This window comes from Mus musculus, chromosome 8 (assembly GCF_000001635.26).
Source record: "Mus musculus strain C57BL/6J chromosome 8, GRCm38.p6 C57BL/6J".
NCBI classification, from domain to species: domain Eukaryota; kingdom Metazoa; phylum Chordata; class Mammalia; order Rodentia; family Muridae; genus Mus; species Mus musculus.
This window is the reverse complement of record NC_000074.6, coordinates 116,893,306-116,912,015: the sequence shown is the minus strand read 5'-3', so window position 1 is coordinate 116,912,015 and position 18,710 is coordinate 116,893,306. Positions and strand designations below refer to the sequence as shown.

General features: G+C 45.4%; 1 protein-coding gene across 3 annotated transcripts in view; it reads left to right on the top strand.

The window, feature by feature from the left end:
- Positions 1 to 18,710, top strand: part of Cmc2 (COX assembly mitochondrial protein 2) — a 55,638-nt gene that overhangs the window by 32,307 nt on the left and 4,621 nt on the right. For all 3 annotated transcript variants that reach the window (NM_026844.3, XM_006531282.3, XM_011248485.2), the window contains exons 2-3: positions 782 to 888; positions 17,857 to 17,928. In NM_026844.3, coding sequence (NP_081120.2) covers positions 808 to 888; positions 17,857 to 17,928 — 153 coding nt within the window. In that variant the 5' untranslated portion in view covers positions 782 to 807. The remainder of the gene's footprint in view (positions 1 to 781; positions 889 to 17,856; positions 17,929 to 18,710) is intronic.

Here is an 18,710-nt window from a genome sequence, read left to right as displayed (position 1 = left end):
TTGTTTGAGAAAGTCAGAGTTTCTCTATAGCCCTGGCTTTCCTGGAATTTGCTTTGTAAACCAGGCTAGTTGCAAATTCAGAGATCTGCCTGCCTCTGTCTTTGCCTCCCAAGTGTTGGGATTAAAGGCGTGGGCCACTATGCCTGGCAACAGTAGCTTTCTTATTAGGTCTGAGGTAGTTCGTAACATTTTCTTTTTTGGGCGCTTTTAAGCTTAAAACAATGAAGTGGTCCTTTTGGTCATGTTTCTGAATTAGAAAATGTAGATTTAAAAAATAGCAGAGTAATACTATTGTAGACACTTCAAAATAATTATTTTCTTAACCTTGGTCACTAATTTTCTAATTTGTAGTTGACCCATTAAACTAATCCTGGGAGCTTGGATTTCTGTTTTCAGTACAGTAATTACTTTTGTGCATAGATCTGTTAAATTTGAAAGCTACTTTCATTAGCTAAGTGTCTCAGCCAGACAAGAAAGCCGTCTGCATTAATTCACACTAATGTGAGACTGACTTATGGCCCTTTATACCTCTCTCAGAGGGATATACAATTTAAAAGAAGCAATAAGCCAGTTCTTCTAATTGGTAAACTTTTACCTGAATAGAGTGACTAGTAACCCAACTCCGGGGGTCTGCAAAGTCCTTAAAGCAGGAGCTCCTACCAGCCTGACGCTCTTCCATTATGGCTGCTCACACCTAGCACTGTCTTCTGATAGAGGCCATTGCCGACTCTTGAAATTACAAGTGTGTTCTTGCGTACTCAACGCACTCTTGTGTCCACAGGTCTGCTCCTACTCGCCCTCCTAACGATGCATCCGGACTTGTCTCCACACTTGCACACCGAAGAATGCAACGTCCTGATTAACCTGCTAAAGGAATGTCACAAAAATGTAAGAGTCCAGAAGAGTGACTGCAGGGCACAAGTGAAACTTAGGTACAGGACTGATGAGACGTGATCTCTGTTAGTGCAAAGGGACAGTGGCAGGGCACGTGTGACAAGTGTCAAGGTAGAGAGTCTGTGTGGTCCTGCGCAGAAGCTGCAGTGCATGTCCTCACATGTCCTAGTGAAGGACACTGGCATAATTCAGGGTTGTCGCTTGGTAGTCACCTTTATGGAAGTGTGTGTTAACCACCTGCAGCTTTTGGAGGGCCAGATTTGATGGGTTCACTTAAGTCTTGGTGAAATGGAAAGTAGAAAATGAGCCAGGTAGGGACTGCTGCAAATCAAGTTAACTTTTTTGTAGATGTTGAATACTTGGTTCGTTTTTTACAGTTCTATGAAGCATTAGTGATATTTCTTTAACTTTGTGCTTCTGTTTACCTCCTGATGCTGTAAACTGTAGATATATCACACTTAGTAATAGTGACTGTCACTTGGGTGAATAAGAGGTGGGACCAAAGAATGGTGATAAGGAACACCTGCAACCTTGGCAGACACATTGAGTGGGTCACAGAATGCTATTGATACAACACACTTTGGGCAGGCAGCTCACACACTCTGTGTGTGTGTGTGTGTGTGTGTGTGTGTGTGTATGTATATGGATTAAGAATACATGCTCTTATGCAGGATCCTGGTGACTCATACCTTTAATCCCAGCACTCGGGAGGCAGAGGCAGGTGGATTTCTGAGTTAGAGGCCAGCTTGATCTACAGTGAGTTCCAAGACAGCCAGGGCTACACGGAGAAACCCTGTCTTGAAAAAGAAACAAAGAATTAGGCACTCTTGCACACACTGTACCTAATTGGACAATGAGTCAAGCGATATAAGTGAAATACAGCTTCAGGGTTTTTAAAGTAAAACTGTAAAGTCTTGTTTTAAACGGAGTCAATTGTGTCTGCTTAGTACATTTCCATGCTGTGTATAGTAAGCCGCAGACAAGGGCAGAAGGGAGCGAGAGACCTCAGAGAGTAACAGCTCCACCTTGTTGCTGAGGGCCTTTAGGTCTAGCTTCAAACCCAGGGTACTGTGTTTTCTTGTACTCTCTACCTTAATGAAGTAATGGTCAGGAGTTTCAGTCCTTGTTTTCAAAAATTCTTTGTTGAGCTGGCAGGGTGGCTCAGTAGGTAGTTGTACCTGCTGCCAAGCCTGAGAATGCGCATTTGTCCCCAGAGCCTGCATGGTAGAAGGGGAGAACCAACTCTGGAAAGCTGGCCTTTTGAGATCCATGCATGAGTGTGCACACAACATACACAAATGGAATTTTTAAGTTGTTCTGTGTTATATGTTATTTGCATAGTAACATTTGGTCCCAGGCTATTACAAATTTAAATCATTTTAAGCATTTGGTTCTGATTTTCATTTCTAAAAGATTTCATACAGTAAGGCTTACACCTCAAATTCTAGAACCAAAAGGTAAACCTTGAAAATTAATATCAATACATACATAAACACTAGATGTATAGTTCTCAGTGTACAGTTGAATGAGTTCGACCAGTACCCTTGCTTACACATCACAATGTCCCTCTCATGAGTGTCCCTGCTGAGTGTGCAGTGTTCCTCACGTTCTGCTCGGCCCTGGAGCTCACCACTACATTTTGATGCTGTTGACGTGCGTTGCTGCTCTGGAGTGCGCTGTAAATATCCTCTTCTGCATCCCTGTTGTGATGTGGGTACCTGCTTTTTCTGTGTCAGTGGCTCAGAGTGGCTCTTTCTGAGTGTAGTGCATTGTCTGAACATCTACAGTCTATTTTCATACAGGCAGACATTTGGCCCTTTAGGAGTTGTGCTGTTTTGAATAAAGCTGCTATGAATATTTGTTCACAAGAAGTTGTGTGGACATCTTTTTATTTGTCTTGGATGAATGCGTTGGAATGGAATGGCCAGATTGTGTGATGTCTTTAAGAAACTGTCAGACACTTTTCCATGTGTGCTTTGTAATGGTCTCACCAGCACTTGCTATAAAGGTTTTAATCTTAGCTTTAATGGTCGTGAGGATGTAGTAATGTCTCCTTTTGGTTTTAAGAATCTCTTTCTCTGATGGGCAATAATTTTAATTTTTTTTCATGTGTACTTTGGCCATTTATATAGTCTTTCCCTTATGTTGAAAAATTTGAGTGCCTGAAAGTTATTTAAGTATATCACTTATACTTAAAGTATATAAATTTGATATAAGTTGGCACATAAGTTTGATAAGTTCGCTATTTTCTTTCATTTCTATAGTATTCTTAGTCTTTTCTTTTTGGATAGGGTCTTACCATGTAGCCCTGGCTGGCCATGAACTCACATATTCATTTGCCTCTACCTCCCTAGTGCTGTGATTAAAGACTTGTACTACCTACAACAGATGTCCTTACCCCTCCCACTCCCTCTCCTCCTTCCCCTTTCTCCTCCCTCTCCCCCTTCCCCCTCTCCCTCTCTCCCTCTCTTTTGTTCTCTCGTTCTCTCCCCTCCCACCTTTCCTTTTTAAACATTTTAAAATTTATTTTTATTTTTTGTGCGTTGCTGTTTTGCGTACATGTATGTCTTTGTGACAGTGTCAGAAGCCCTGGAACTGGAGTCACAGCCAGTTGTGAGCTGCTCTGTGGGTGCTGGGAATGGAACCCAGATCCTCTTGAAGAGCAGTCAGTGCTCTTAGCCACTGAGCCATCTCTCCAGCCCTCTATTTCTTAAAGATATATTTTGGAGAGAAACTTACAGTTTGTTAAGGTCATGTTTATCTTTTTTCTTTTAGGGTTTGTCTTTTGTTTGTTTACTGTCCTAAGGATCTTTGCTTGTTTCCTGTAGTCACAAAGAGAATATTTTTCTGTGGATTTTTTTTTTAAACTAGAATCATCTGGTTTTGCTTTTGTATGTAGGTCTCTGGTGGATGAAGTTAAGGTTCATGTGTGGTATGAGGTGTGGTTTTTGAAGTTCATTGTTTTGCTTATAGATACTTAATTGTCCTGACCTCATTTGTTGAGGAGACTGTCTTGCCTCTCCATCCTCCAATTTATCTTCAGAAATCACCCGACTCTATGAGAGTAGGGAGGTGTGTTCCTGGCTCTGCAGCCTGCCCACTCATCCTTAAATTTAATGGCTTTCTTTTTAAAAATTGCTTCTCTTTTCCAGCTTCTTAAGGGTTGAGGATGTAGATGGCAGAGTGCTCTGAGTTCAGTACCCAGCACTGCACGTCTGTAATCACAGCACTGAGAGCAGTGGTTCTCAACCTTCCTACACTTCCTCATGCTGGGTGACCCCCAGCTGTAGGATTATGTTTGTTCCTGTTCATAAGTGTAGTGTTGCTACTGTTGTGAGTTGTAATTTAAGTATCTGATATGCAGGGAATCTGATGTTCTACCCCGAAAGGGGGTGAGACCCACAGGTTGAGAACCACTGAGTTGGAGGCCGTGGAGGCAGGAGGATGAGATTCTCAATGATCCTTAGCAACATGATAAGTTCAGGACCAGACTGAGCTAGTAATGCTGGGATTACAGACCCCGCTCCTTGGAAGCCTTAGGGCACCAAGCTCAATCTGTCAGGCTTGTGAGGTAAGAACTTTATGCTGCTACTCTGCGCCGGATCCTTAGCCATGAGTCTGTCTGTCCTCGTGCCACACGGCATGGATACTGTTGCCTTATGTTGTCTCAGACCCGCACTCCTCCAACTGTGCCTTTTTTTTTTTTTTTTTTTTTTTTTTGAGATGGGGTCTCACACTGTAGCACTGGCTGGCCTTGAACTCACAGATCTGCCCACTTCTGCCTCTTAATGCTGGGATTAGAGGCATGTGCCACTATGCCCAGCTCAACCATGGTTTTGGCTGTCCTAGAACCTTTTTAATTCCTCAGATGTTTTAAAATTAGCCTGTCGCTTGAAAAACAAAATCTTACTAAGTGTTTCTCATTTGCTGCTGAACACTTGGGTTTTAGACACACACACACACACACACACACACACCACACCCCACCCCACCCCACCCCACCCGCAATTTGCTGGTTGAAATCCTCTGCTAGGTAGGCATGTCGTTGAGAGTTTTAAGGGCTGTCTGGAGTAGCTTAATTAGTTTTGATTCTAGGTCCTCTGCTGCTCGAGTGTTGAGTAAGGTGTCTGTTTTGGCTTGAAAGAACTCCATGGAGTCTTGGCTGCTTTTGAGCCTTTGGTTCTGTAGTTCTCTGTAGGTTCTGCAGCCCTGAGACATGTCAGCCAATAGGTGTTGCAGTCCCGTGTGGTACCCTTAGCTGACAAAGCCAACCCCCCAGAGCTGTACTCCTTAGCTCCCTGTCCCGTGAGATAGAAGCAGGTAAACACAGGGCCTGCCTCGTTCTGCCTCTCCCCAAATGCCACAGACCCTTACCATCTGTGGTTTTCTCCTGTGTTCTGCCCATGCTTCTGGGTGTTGGGAGACCAGTTCTTTCCCAAGGATTTCAAATGGAGTTTTAATGGCTGACACTAGAACAATTCATAATTCATAGTCCTTGGAAAACTTGAGGTTATATTTTTCTTTATACTAGGCCTATGAGTGATATCTGGTGGGCCAGGGGTTAAATGTCAAAAAAAAAAAAAAAGCCACACACACATGGTAAGAAACCGAGTTTGTAGCCTGTGTGTGGGACAGACTGGCACGGGTCACGGGTCTAGAGTCCGCCGTAAGTGCTCCTGTCCTCCCTCCCACAGTTCTGTGACAGGAAGTCACTGTGCACATTTAAACACTAGTGAATTAAGTTCTCCTTGGTGGTGCAGTAGCTATGGAGTTACTTAATTTTAAGGCCTGGGCTATGGAGCTGTCTTAGTCTTTTCTGCTATCAGTGTGGACTCCTGCATGTCAGGGTTAGGATCTAAAACAGGCTCTGTTGCCCGGGCCGTTTCGTCTTGGGGCCCTGGGTGTCTTTCAGTGTGCTCTGTAGAGAAGCTAGTGGTAGCTCCGGCCTCACTCAGTTAGGACTTGCTTAAGAGTCAGAGACAGGAAGACCAGGAACTCAAGGATAGCCCAGGTTACACCTTTAGCTGGGTGTGGTGGCCCATACCTTTAATCCCTGGACTCAGAAGTGTGTCATGAGTAAAAACCACAATTCTAACTTTATTCCAGATGAGTCATCTAGCCACACTAGAGGGAGGGGTGACCAAAATGAAGTTGAACACAGGCTAAGGGTGGCATTGCTATGGTAGAATGCGACTCCGGCAGTGGTGGGGTCAGCCATTTGAGAAATGCCTTTCGTGTGCTTTGTGTGCCCCAGAGGTGAGTGATCAGTGAGAGACTGCTCTCAGAATCTCATCTCATTGAAGCAGCATCACTGGGCCTGACACCCCTCGAGCTCACAGTAGAACGGAGCTTCAAGTGTGTAAGCAGGAACAGGCCATATGTGCACGTCTGTAGAATTTTGCTAAAGCTGCAACTTCCTGCCATTTCCAGCACCCTTGGAGGACACTGGGTGTGTACCACACACTGCCTTGGTAATTTAATTGACCGGATGGTAGACCAAGTCATCTAGCTTCTGCCCCCAGTTTGTATAGCTGTTTTAGTCTCTGATAGGAGGCTGTGTCACTCACTCTGGATGTCCCTTTCCATGAGGGACTCTGCAGTGCTCTGTGGTCCTCCTCCTCGCCAGTCAGCCCTGCTGTGCTCTCCTCCTTCCTCCCATGCTCTGTGTGTTCCTCCTGTGGTTTGGCAGCCACAGGTCGTCTCTGTAGCCCACAGCATCCACAGGCTGCTTCTGATCTACTGGTTGTCTTGCCTACGTTTGTCAGCAAGACTCAAACCATCTATACTTGAAATACAGAAAGGAAAATAGCCTCTTCCTCAAAGCCACTGGGAGGCCTTACTGTTACATTTTTCTGGCTTAGAAAGGCAGTATTGAAGTAACGCCTGTCACTGCAGACACGAGAAGCCCAGGGAGGCATCAAGGAAACAGGAGCTCCCGTTCCTTTGCCGTCAGAAAGGACGTCACCGAGAGGAGGTTTTCCTGGGCTTTCTCTTGTCCTTGTGGTTTCCCTTTGGGGAGGGGGTGTGTGGAGTGTCTTCCTATTAGTGTTTTAAAAGACTTACATCTTCCCATCCTGAGAACACAAACACAGAACTGCAGTAATCCCAGGCCTTGGAACAGACTTGAAAGAGTGTGTGCTTTCTCCTCTCTCAGTTTTCTGTAGCCAGCAAGGTCACTGCCAGCCAAGGTCACGGCCAAGTGCATTTTTAAGCTCGGGGCATCGCCAGCCAGCATTTGCTCCATTCTTTAACCTTGATCCTTTTTTTTTTTTTTTTTAAGATTTATTTATTTACTTTATGTATATAAGTACACACTGTAGCTGTACAGATAGTTGTGAGCCTTCATCTGGTTGTTGGGAATTGAATTTGGGACCTCTGCTCGCTCTGGTAGACCCTGCTTGCTTTGGTTGGCCCCAAAGATTTATTTATTTATTATATTTATTATTCTCTGGTCCAAAGATTTATTTATTATTATAAATAAGTACACTGTAGCTGTCTTCAGACGCATCAGAAGAGAGTGTCAGATCTCATTACAGGTGATTGTAAGTCACCATGTGGTTGCTGGGATTAGAACTCAGGACATTCGGAAGAGCAGTCAGTGCTCTTGTCCACTGAGCCATTCCCTAACCTTGATTCTTTAACCTGGTTATTTACTCTTAACTACTCTCCCTTGGTCAGTGTGGCTGTCTTACCTCTACCCTAAGCCTGTTTGTCCGCTCTACCTCCTGAGAAATTCTCTTGTCATCAGCAACTGAAATCTCTAGCTCAGACTTTTTCCCTAAATTCTATTTATCTCTGCTTTCTATCAACTCCATGGACTTAGCTGTTCCAGAAGCAAACTCAAGTTGTCCAGACAGACTTAGCTCTTCTGAAGCCATCTCCCCTTTCTGTCTTAGTGACATCTACTTGTCAGAGCCAGACACTAGTCCTTAATTTCTTCTGCTCCACTTCTCACCAGCCTCTGGAGACGTCTGCTGTCACTCTCGTGGGAAGGTGAGAGTGGGCAGAACTGATAAGTACTTGGAGTTATTGGAAAAGAGTTTTCATGTATTTAAATTTATATCACAGTTCTGTGTCTATTATTAAGTTCTTTGACAGTTTCATGCACGTGTACAGAGCTTTCTGTTTATTCTCATCATTCTCTCTATCTCCTTCATCCTTCTGTCATCCCTCCTCTGTCATCCTTCCTTATATATCCCTCCATCCCTCCATCGTCCCTCCTCTCATCTCCTCCATCCCTCCATCGTCCCTCCTCTCATCTCCTCCATCGTCCCTCCTCTCATCTCCTCCATCGTCCCTCCTCTCATCTCCTACATCCTTCGTCATCCCTCCTGGCTGATCCCTTCCCCACATTTATGCCTTTTAGTTTTGTTTACCACTACTGATTTTAACCAGGACTGCCCATGAGCATCTCCCAATGACAAATTCTTGCCGCCCCCCCCCCCCCGAGTGTCTGTGGACTACAGTACTGTTACATGGAAATGGTGAATTTTGTCCTTGTTCTGCACTGAAAGCAGAGCCAAGGTCACTTCGTTCACTGCTGACGCTCCAGTGCCTGGTGCGCTGTTCTCCGTGTAAAAGGTGCTCAGATACCAACTGCAATGCACAGTTAGTGCTCGCAGGTGCAAGGGAACCCATTCTATGTGCTTTGTCCAGTTCCCCTTGGGTAGTTGGGCTTCATAAAGTGTCACTCTCTGTTATTAAACGCGTTCTCACGCCCGGCCAGGAAGAACACCACAGACCAGAATCTTCTGCGGCAAAACTTTATTGCTTACATCTTCAGGAGCAAGAGTGTAAGAAGCAAGAGCGAGCGAAAACGAAACCCCGTCCCTATTAAGGAGAATTATCCTTCGCCTAGGACGTGTCACTCCCTGATTGGCTGCAGCCCATCGGCCGAGTTGACGTCACGGGGAAGGCAGAGCACATGGAGTGGAGAACCACCCTCGGCACATGCGCAGGTTATTTGTTTACCACTTAGAACACAGCTGTCAGCGCCATCTTGTAACGGCGAATGTGGGCGCGGCTCCCAACATCTCCCCCTTTCCTTTTAATAAGAGCAAATAGGCCACCCATATTAATGAGAGTGGAGATAGAGGTCAAATCCCCAGTGTGTAGGTAAAGGAGCCATGTACAGGATTAGCTCTTAGGCTCACAGGCTTTTACCCAGAGCAACCCTGACCTGCTCCCGTGTCGTTTTGCCTGGAGAGAAGGACACTTGGACACTCAACCTTCTTGAAAGATGACATGTCTCCCTAGAATAGGCTCATATATGCCGCAGAGCCTTTCTACTGCAGTGCTTAGCCGTGCAACTCTCTCGGGCTGCTGAAGCACACTCACTCTATCCCGTGCAATGAGACTAGCCTCATGGGATATAAGAGCTGAGTGGCCAGCGACCTATTGCCTAAGCATAGATATATCAGGGGAAGCTCCATGTTCTAGTCCTGCAAGCGCCTGGGCAATAACCACCTTGTCTCTCCTAGTTTGGGCCTTAAGCTTACAGACCAATCAAAGAAGCAACACTAATCCACAGCAAAGTGTATCTCCAAATAATATTAATCCCACCCATTTTTTAAAGAAGGAAAATGCTGAGGAGATCCAATTGGGTAATCCTTTGGTCAGCGACAGGTCCAAGCGCGTGGAGTTGACCTGAAGTCTCAATTCCCGAAGGGATCTGTTCAAATTCAGCCATCCAATTCTGTAACATATACTGAAAAAGACTTTTTGACAAATTAGCTGCCCTAGTAAATTTAACATACTGAATGGAAGTAACACACAATCCCGGAAACTTTTGTTTACACCCCAGCTGAGCTATTTGCCATAATACATCTAGTTGTTTCTGGACAAGATCTATGAGTTGATTAACCAGCATGAGACCTCCCTGTATCTTGACATTAGCAGAGGCCTGTTCATCTATGACTGTAGTCACTGAGGCTGACAAAGTGTTAATGGTGTCAGTCATCTGGACCTGTCCAGACAGAGCCAAGACTGTCTGAATTAAGGCTAAACCCAGTTCCTAGTTAGTGGTAAAAAAGCAGGAGAATACTTGAGCATTATACATCACCGTCATTGGGAGTGGAAATGTCGACATTATCCCCCAACGCTGCTCTCTCTTTATTATTGACGCCCTGGACATCACCAAGACGAGGGACATTAGTATTCCCTTGGTCAGTCTGGATTTTTCGGGTGAGTCTTTCTGGTATCCAAAATGGGTTGTCTTCATTCTGTGGGAAAACACAGACAGCTCCCCTGGATCTTATCAAGATAGGATCCGGGCCATACCATTTATTATCAAGGACATTTTTCCATTTAACCATCTCATTGGGCCTATCTGGCTCTGAACAATGACGTTCAGCCGCAGTATGGCCATGAGCATCAATATTTAAAAAATTGAGTGTAAAGAGTGCCAAAGACACAGACACTCTTGGTGCTTGGGGTAAAATCTCTTCAATTCCCCTCTTCTGTTTTATAAGATAGGTTTTGAGGGTGCGATGCGCACGCTCAACAATACCCTGTCCTTGAGGGTTGTATGGAAGTCCAGTCAGGTGGGTCACGTCCATCTGACGGCAGAACTGCTGGAATTTTTGAGACGTATAAGCTGGTCCATTATCAGTCTTAAGGAGTCTGGGTTTCCCCCAAGCACTCCATGCCTCAAGACAATGTTGAATCACATGTGAGGCTTTTTCTCCGGTTAACGGAGAAGCAAACATGATGCCAGAACATGTGTCAATGGACACATGGAGATATTGAAGTTTTCCAAAGGAAGAAACATGTGTAACATCCATTTGCCAGACCTGTAGAGGTCGAATACCACGTGGGTTAATTCCCACATGAGGAACTGGCAAGAACTCACAGCAGCTTTGACATTGAGTAACAATGTCACGGGCTTCTTTTCTTGTCAAGGAGAAACGACTGCGTAATGTTTCAGCCGTCACATGAAAATTGTTATGAAAATTTCTTGCAGCCTCTACCGGGGATGATAGGGCAGCAGCCACCACTTTAGTGGCCTTATCTGCCAAATCATTTCCCAGAGCCATGGGGCCAGGTAGGCCTGAATGGGCTCTAACATGAGTAATATAAACAGGAGATCTTCTAGATAACAAAACTAATTGTATCTGCTGAAAAATATTGGCAACTCTACTGGAAGGCTTAATCACTCCAGCCACTTCTAAAAGATTTACTGCATTAACCACATAACAGGAATCTGACACAATATTAAGGGGTTCTAAAAAGGTTTTTAAAACTTCTAAAACCACTAAACATTCTACCACTTGAGGTGAATTTTCATTATATTGTTTGGATACCACTTTACCATTAGCCACATAGGCACCTATGCCAGTTTTTGATCCATCAGTATATACCACAATCCCATTTTTAAGTGGGTTTCTTACTGTTATTTGTGGAAACACAACAGATTGATTTTGGGCAAACTGTAAGATTGGATGCTTTGGATAATGGTTATCTATTTTTCCTGAAAAGGAGGTAACTAAAACTGCCCAATCATTAGATGTGGCTGCCAAGGTTTGAACCTGTGCAGCGGTATAAGGTACAATTAAAAGATATGGACTTCGCCCAAAGTGGGTGATTGCTGCTTTTAGACCTTTAAGGGCAAGCTGTGCAATTGCATCAGGATACCAATCTATTATTTTAGCTGGGGATACGTTTGGATGGATCCACAACAATGGCCCATTCTGCCACAAAACTGCAGTTGGCAATTGTGCTGTCTTAAAGACACACAAACTGAAAGGCTGCGAATCCTCAATACGTTGTAATTGTGCATTCTGTAAGGCTTTTTCCACTTTTTGTAAGGCCTGGTTAGCAGCTAGAGTAAGAGTCCTAGGGGAGGAGATATGAGGATCTCCTTCTAAAATACCAAACAAAGGCCTTAACTCAGCGGAAGGAATCTTTAAAAAAGGTCTGAGCCAATTAATATCTCCCAACAGCTTTTGAAAATCATTTAAGGTATGGAGGTGATCTCTTCTTATCTCTACCTTTTGGGGCACAATCTTATCTGGGGACACCACAGAGCCCAAGAATTGTCCTGTATCAGAAATTTGGACCTTTTCTGTGGCTATCTGTAAACCCCACTGACTTAAAGTTTTAAGTAGAAAAGGATATGCCTTTTGTAGCATGGTAAGGTCTTTATGGCACAGGAGGATGTCATCCATGTAAAGGAGCAAAATTAAAGAGGGGAATTGTTCCCTCACTGGCAAAAGAGCTTCTTGCACATAAAGTTGGCACATTGTAGGACTATTGGACATTCCCTGTGGTAAGACCTTCCATTGATACCTCTTATCAGGTTCCATGTGATTAATAGAGGGGATGGTAAAGGCAAATCTGGGCCTATCCCTTGGACACAAAGGTATAGAAAAGAAACAATCTTTAATATCTATAATAATTAAATTCCAGCCACGTGGTAAGGCGGAAAGTACAGGGAGACCCCTCTGTACTGGGCCAAATAAGTTCATTTGCTCATTAATGGCTCTGAGGTCATGGAGCAGTCTCCACTTTCCTGACTTTTTCTTAATTACAAAAATTGGAGTATTCCAAGGTGAGGTAGAGGGTTCAATATGGCCTAGTTTTAATTGTTCCTCTACCAGTTGAATCACAGCTTCTAGTTTTTCAGAGGATAGGTGCCATTGAGGAACCCACACTGGGTCCCCTGTTTTCCATGGTATGGGTCGTGCTGCCCCAATGGCCGCTAAGGAAAACCCAGACCCTGTCTGTCTTGGTTTCCATTAGGTGAGATGGGCTCTATCCTTCCCTGTTCTTGATGTCCTAACCCTTTTCCTTCTTTATAACCCATCTTTGCCATAATATTTTTTGCTTTAGTTGAATACCCTCCCGATGGGGCGTTTTCATTGGACAAAATAAGGCCCAAATGCTGCATAATATCCCTTCCCCAGAGGTTAACCGGGAGTGGGAGCACATAAGGTATGAATTTCCCTTGCTGCCCTTCAGAGGATTCCCACGTCAAGACAATGGAGCTTATAGTGGGACATGATTGATATCCTAGGCCCTGTAATGAATGAGATGACTCTGTGGTGGGCCATGCTTTGGGCCACCAATGTGTAGAGATTATACTTTTATCTGCTCCGGTATCAAGGATGCCTTCAAACTCTTTTCCATTAATCTTAAGGCGGAGCTTAGGTCTATCATTTAAAGATACAACCAAATAGGCAGAATCATTTCCTGAGGAGCCCATCTTCTTTATCTCAGGTCCTGCAGATTTTTCCCTGGTATTATCAGGGAGGAGCAGCAGCTGAGCTATCCTATCTCCTTTACTAATAGAAAAAACGCCCTTAGGGCTTGAGCACAGGACCTGTATTTCAGGGGAATGTTGACAATCCATAACTCCAGGGTGGACTACTAAGCCCTGCAAGGTGAGTGAACCCCGGCCGAGAATAAGGCCCATGGTTCCCGGGGGCAAGGATGGTATAGGCTCCACTGGCACCGGCTGAATACTCATTTGAGGCATTAATAGGAAGTCGGAGGCGGCACGCAGGTCCACCCTTGTGGGTCTTCCTGGGTCGCCTCTCTGACTGCTTCCTGGGTCCTGACAAACCGGTTCCCATATCTTTGAGGGCCCTGGGACCGAGGGCCCGATGACCCGTTTTTTGGCACATCAGTTGATTGACTATCAGGTGGGGGAAGAATTCTGCCCTTTATATCCCTCACAGAGCGACACTGGTCAGCTCTATGATAACCCTTGCCACACTTAGAGCAAAGAGTGAGAGTCCCTCCCTGTTTATCTGGAGCTCTGCAATCTTTCTTAAAATGCCCAGGCTTTCCGCAATTAAAACATGTCCTCTGATCATTTCTGCCCATGGAGCGGTTCTGAGATTGAAGGATGGCGGCCGCTAAGCCTGCATTGGTGAGAGGTCCCCCAAGCTCTCGACAGACCCTGAGCCAGTCTTGTAAGCCTTTGTTCTTTCTTGGGGCTATGGCCGCTCGGCACTCCTTTGTGGCTTGCTCATAGATTAGCTGTTCTACCAGAGGCGCGGCTTGCTCTGAATCTCCAAAAATACGCTCTGCTGCCTCTGTCATTCTGGCCACAAAATCTGAGAAGGATTCCTGAGGTCCCTGGACAACTTTTGTTAATTGACCAGTGGTTTCACCTGCTCGGGAGAGCGCCTTCCAGGCCCTAATAGCCGTGGAAGAAATCTGGGCATAAGCTCCCCAATGGTAGTTTGTTTGATCAGCAGAATAAGCTCCCTGACCCGTTAACAAGTCAAAAGTCCAATCTCTCTGCTCTGGAGTCAAAGCAGCTGCGTTTGCTCGGGCCTGCGCTTGTGCAGTTTCATGCCAAAGAGCTCTCCATTCCATATATTTGCCCATACTAGGGAGAGCGGCTTTTACAACCGTTTGCCAGTCGGCAGGAGTTAGTGCCATGCCGGCAAGCCTGTCTAACTGCACCAAGGTAAAATTAGCATTGGTTCCATATTTACGGACCGACTCGGCGAGTTCTTTAATTTGTAAGTATTCTACCGGAGCGTGGACACGCCCACCCTCGGCTCCTTCAAAGACTGGAAATGCCTGTTGTATTTTCCTTTGTTCCTCTCTGGGAATGAATGAGTCTGCGCACTGCCTCTCTGCGCACTGCCTCTCTGCGCACTGCCTCTCTGCGCATTGCCTCTCTGCGCATTGCCTCTCTGCGCATTGCTGACGCACTACGCAGGGCGGGGGCTCCGCATAGGGCGGACCTTGAAGCCGACTGCCCTGAGGCCAATCAGCAAACTGGCCTTCGCCAGCCGCTTTTGGCTTCCTTAACTGATTAGCTAGCACTTTACCTGGCTGGTACCCTTTTTTCTCATAATGAGCTGCTTCTTCCTCCCAGTCTGTTTCCTCAGAGGAGAATTCTTCATCTGCTTCAGAGCTACTAAGAGCTGGCTTCCTGAGCTCATCTAGTGACGAGTATCTCCTAGAGACCTCCGCTAATCGATCTTTTTTCTTTTCTTTTTTCTTTTCCTTCCTTCTAATCTCTCCCCAGGTATTCTTACCTGACCTAAACTTTTCCTCGGGTTCAAGACCCTTGGAAAGGCCTGTATACTTATTTTGTGTACCATATTTTCTCTTTGCTCCTACTCTCTCTCCCCGCTTTACTTCTGATAGATTGCCCTGAATTTCATCCAGAATCCGCCCTGCCTTAACCACTTGATAACATGTGAAAAGGAACAAAAGGGCTTCTAACACTAGAAAAAATTCAAGGGCAAACATTTTCCACTTTACTTCTGATAGACTGTCTTGAATTTCCTTAGAAAGTTCAAGGCCAGGCTTACCTCGTAAAGCTGTACTCACTGGTACTCTCGTTCCCCAGCTGAAAAGTTCTGAATTCATACAGTTGAATCCTTCTTAACAGTCTGCTTTACGGGAACCTTTATTACCGCGACCCGCAGTTCTGGTTCTGGAATGAGGGATCTTCCTTGCGCCAGTGAAACTCCCGTCCCGAGTTTCCTCCCGGGTTTTTTCTTTCCGGATTTTTTCTCGTCCCGGAATTTCTCGTCCCGGATTTCAGCACCAATTGTTATTAAACGCGTTCTCACGCCCGGCCAGGAAGAACACCACAGACCAGAATCTTCTGCGGCAAAACTTTATTGCTTACATCTTCAGGAGCAAGAGTGTAAGAAGCAAGAGCGAGCGAAAACGAAACCCCGTCCCTATTAAGGAGAATTATCCTTCGCCTAGGACGTGTCACTCCCTGATTGGCTGCAGCCCATCGGCCGAGTTGACGTCACGGGGAAGGCAGAGCACATGGAGTGGAGAACCACCCTCGGCACATGCGCAGGTTATTTGTTTACCACTTAGAACACAGCTGTCAGCGCCATCTTGTAACGGCGAATGTGGGCGCGGCTCCCAACAACTCTCATTTGGGCTTAGCTGACGTGGAGGTGAAAGGACAAACGTTAGCTTTTATCTTAGGTTTTAAAAAGAACATGAGTATACACGGGGCAGCTGGAGCTAACTGCATGTGTGAGGGCTGGGTTCTAATGCAAGCACCTGTGTAAGAGCTGGGCACAGCAGTGTGGGCTGTAATTGGCCCAGGGAGGCACAGACAGGAGGAGCCCTGGTGCTTGCTAGCCAGCCAGTGTGGCTCAATTGGAAATCTCCAGGTTCAGGAGAGACCCTGACTCAAAAAATGAGGCGGCAAGAGATGGAAGAAAACACCAACACCAACCTCTGGTCTCTACACACGTGTATATACAACATCATAGCCACACCTGTGCACATATTAGGGTGGGTGGGTCTGTCTGTCTGTATGTATGTATGTATGTGGGGGGGCAAGTGCTGTAGGCACTGACTACTGTGCTGTGATTTCTAAAGTGCCGTCTTCTATTTTTTTAGAAAGGGTGAACATGCCTTGTTCCTGTTGTTTGCCATCACAGAAATCATCTAGGGAAAACGCAGGAAGTGCTTGTTCTGGGAAGGCCAGTGGGTGACAGAGAGGAAGGCCAGTGGGTGACAGAGAGGAAATCCCAGACTGTTTGAAGTGTTTATTGAAACAACTCAGACCGTTTATTCAGTGTGACCCTGACAGGTACCTCTACAGCGGCCCTGGAGGAGAACAGAGAAATACCGCAAGGTGCCGCTTACTAATCATGTGTTGTCTGGTTCCCGAGAAAACCATTATTAGCAAGAGAAGGAGAAGCCTGCCTATTACAGCCACAGGTTCAGGTTCAGCGTTTAGAGCGGATCACTGTGCTGCCCGGCCCACCTTAAACCCTGAGACACGCAAGCTCTCCTTAGTGCCAGCCTGGGCATCTGCCAAGCAGCAGCCATAGTTTTGGCAGCAGGGTTGGAAACACAGATGAAATTTTTAGTTTTGCTTTCCAATGAAGAAGACTTTGAATTTAAGACACATTTTTCTTTACATTTTTGAGGTTTGTTTATCTTTATTTTGAGGCTTATTTATGTGTATGGGTGTTTTGCCTGTATGTATGTGTGTACCATAGGCATGCAGTGCCTGCGGAGGCCAGACAAGGCTGTCATATTCCTTGAAACTGGAGTTACAGCTCCTTAGCTGCCATGTGGGTGCTGGGAACAGGAGATCACACAGGATAATAATTAAGTAAAGCAGTAAACAGAGCCCCACGGTCAGTGTTTCTGACATTCTTATCTGAGCCCACTTCCTTGTCCGAGCCCAGTGACAAATGAGAAGGGGCACCCAAAGCTCTCAGCAGAGGGGTGTGTGTGTGTGTGTGAGTGTGTGTGTGTGTGTGTGTGTGTGTGAGTGTGTGTGTGAGTGTGTGTGTGTGTGTGTGTGTGTGTGTGAGTGTGTGTGTGTGTGTGTGTGTGTGTGTGTGTGTGTGTGTGTGCTAAGAGCGGAACCTGGGTCCCGGAAGAGAAGCAAGTACTGTTAACTGCCAAGTCTTCTCTTCTGCTCTGCGGTTAAACTTTTCTTCTCTTTCACTAGGTAAGGTTTTAATGGGTTATTTTGTGTTTTCAAACTAAGAAAAATGTGTATTGCGTGTTTGTGTGCATTCGTGTGTGTGTGTGTGTGTGTGTGTGTGTGTGTGTGTGTGTGTACGTGAGTGTGGAGGCCAGAGGTCAGTGTTGGATGTCTTTTTCAATCATTGCAGTCTTGTTCTGAGACAAATCTCTCACTGACTGTGGAGCTTGTGGATTCAGCTGGGTGGGCTGCTCAGCGGCCCTGGGGTCTTCCAGTCCCCTCTTCCCGGGCTGCCTGCCTGGCTTTGATGTGGGTCCTGGAGGTGTAGCTCGGGTCTTTGACCTCACACGTATTACAAGATGACCTGTCACGTCATCTCATCATTCAGATTTGTTTGGATTCTGTCCTGCAGACATTTTTAAAGGATGAGCGAGGCTTCCTGAGAATCTTGTTTAACTTATTACTTACTCACAGAGCAACGGTCGGCGACATCTCTACAGCAGCGTCCTCTTAGGTCTGTGTTTCAGAGACATTGGCGGTTAGAGAGCTGAACTGTTCCCCCCTTCTCTTCCCTTTAGCACAACATTCTGAAGTTTTTCGGCCATTGCAACGACCTCGACCGGGAAATGAGGAAGTGTTTGAAGAATGAGGTGAGCCCGGTGTCCAGAGTTAAGCAGAGCCTTTGTGGATATTCTGTTGTTGTGGTGGTGTTGTTGTGTTGTTGTGGTGAGGTTTCCTATACTTTTGGTCTAAAGCAAATCAACTTTACATGTATTCTCTTTAAAACCATGAGGACTGAGCTTGCTGTGGGAGCAGTTTTAGAATGTTGTCCCCTTTCTTCCTTGGACACAAGGGGAGAAAGCATCTTTGCTTTCATTGAAAAATATCCAAGAAATCTATCCCCTGGCATCAAGGAGGTGCTTTGGTGACATTGATGAACTGCTTTTTAGGTGACCAAGAGTCTTTGAGCCACAGTTTCATTAAGTAAAGTGAGGGGGCTAACTTAGGCTTGTTCCATCTTTAGTGAGACGCTTAGAGTCTTTGTGCTGTGAACAGCAACAGGGATCTTGTGTGATCACATGTCACTGGTGTAGGCTGCACCATGGACGGGGACATGGGCCAAGAGCTAAAGTACCAGGCATTGTCTCTTTCCAGGTACTAACCAAGCAGATTCACTTTAAACGTTTGAAAATAAGGTATTTATATTTCTGTTTTATAGATCGGCTACTTTATATCCAGAGCCTTTTAAAGTAAATAATGATTACATGTCTATGTGCATATGTGTGTGTGTATATATATATATATTTTTTTCTATGTGGACTAAAAGATCCATTTTCCAATTTTAATTGTGTGTGTGTGTGTGTGTGTGTGTGTATACGAAGTGCCTCTCCACCCTTCATTAATTTCAGTTATTATTTGAATAACTATATAG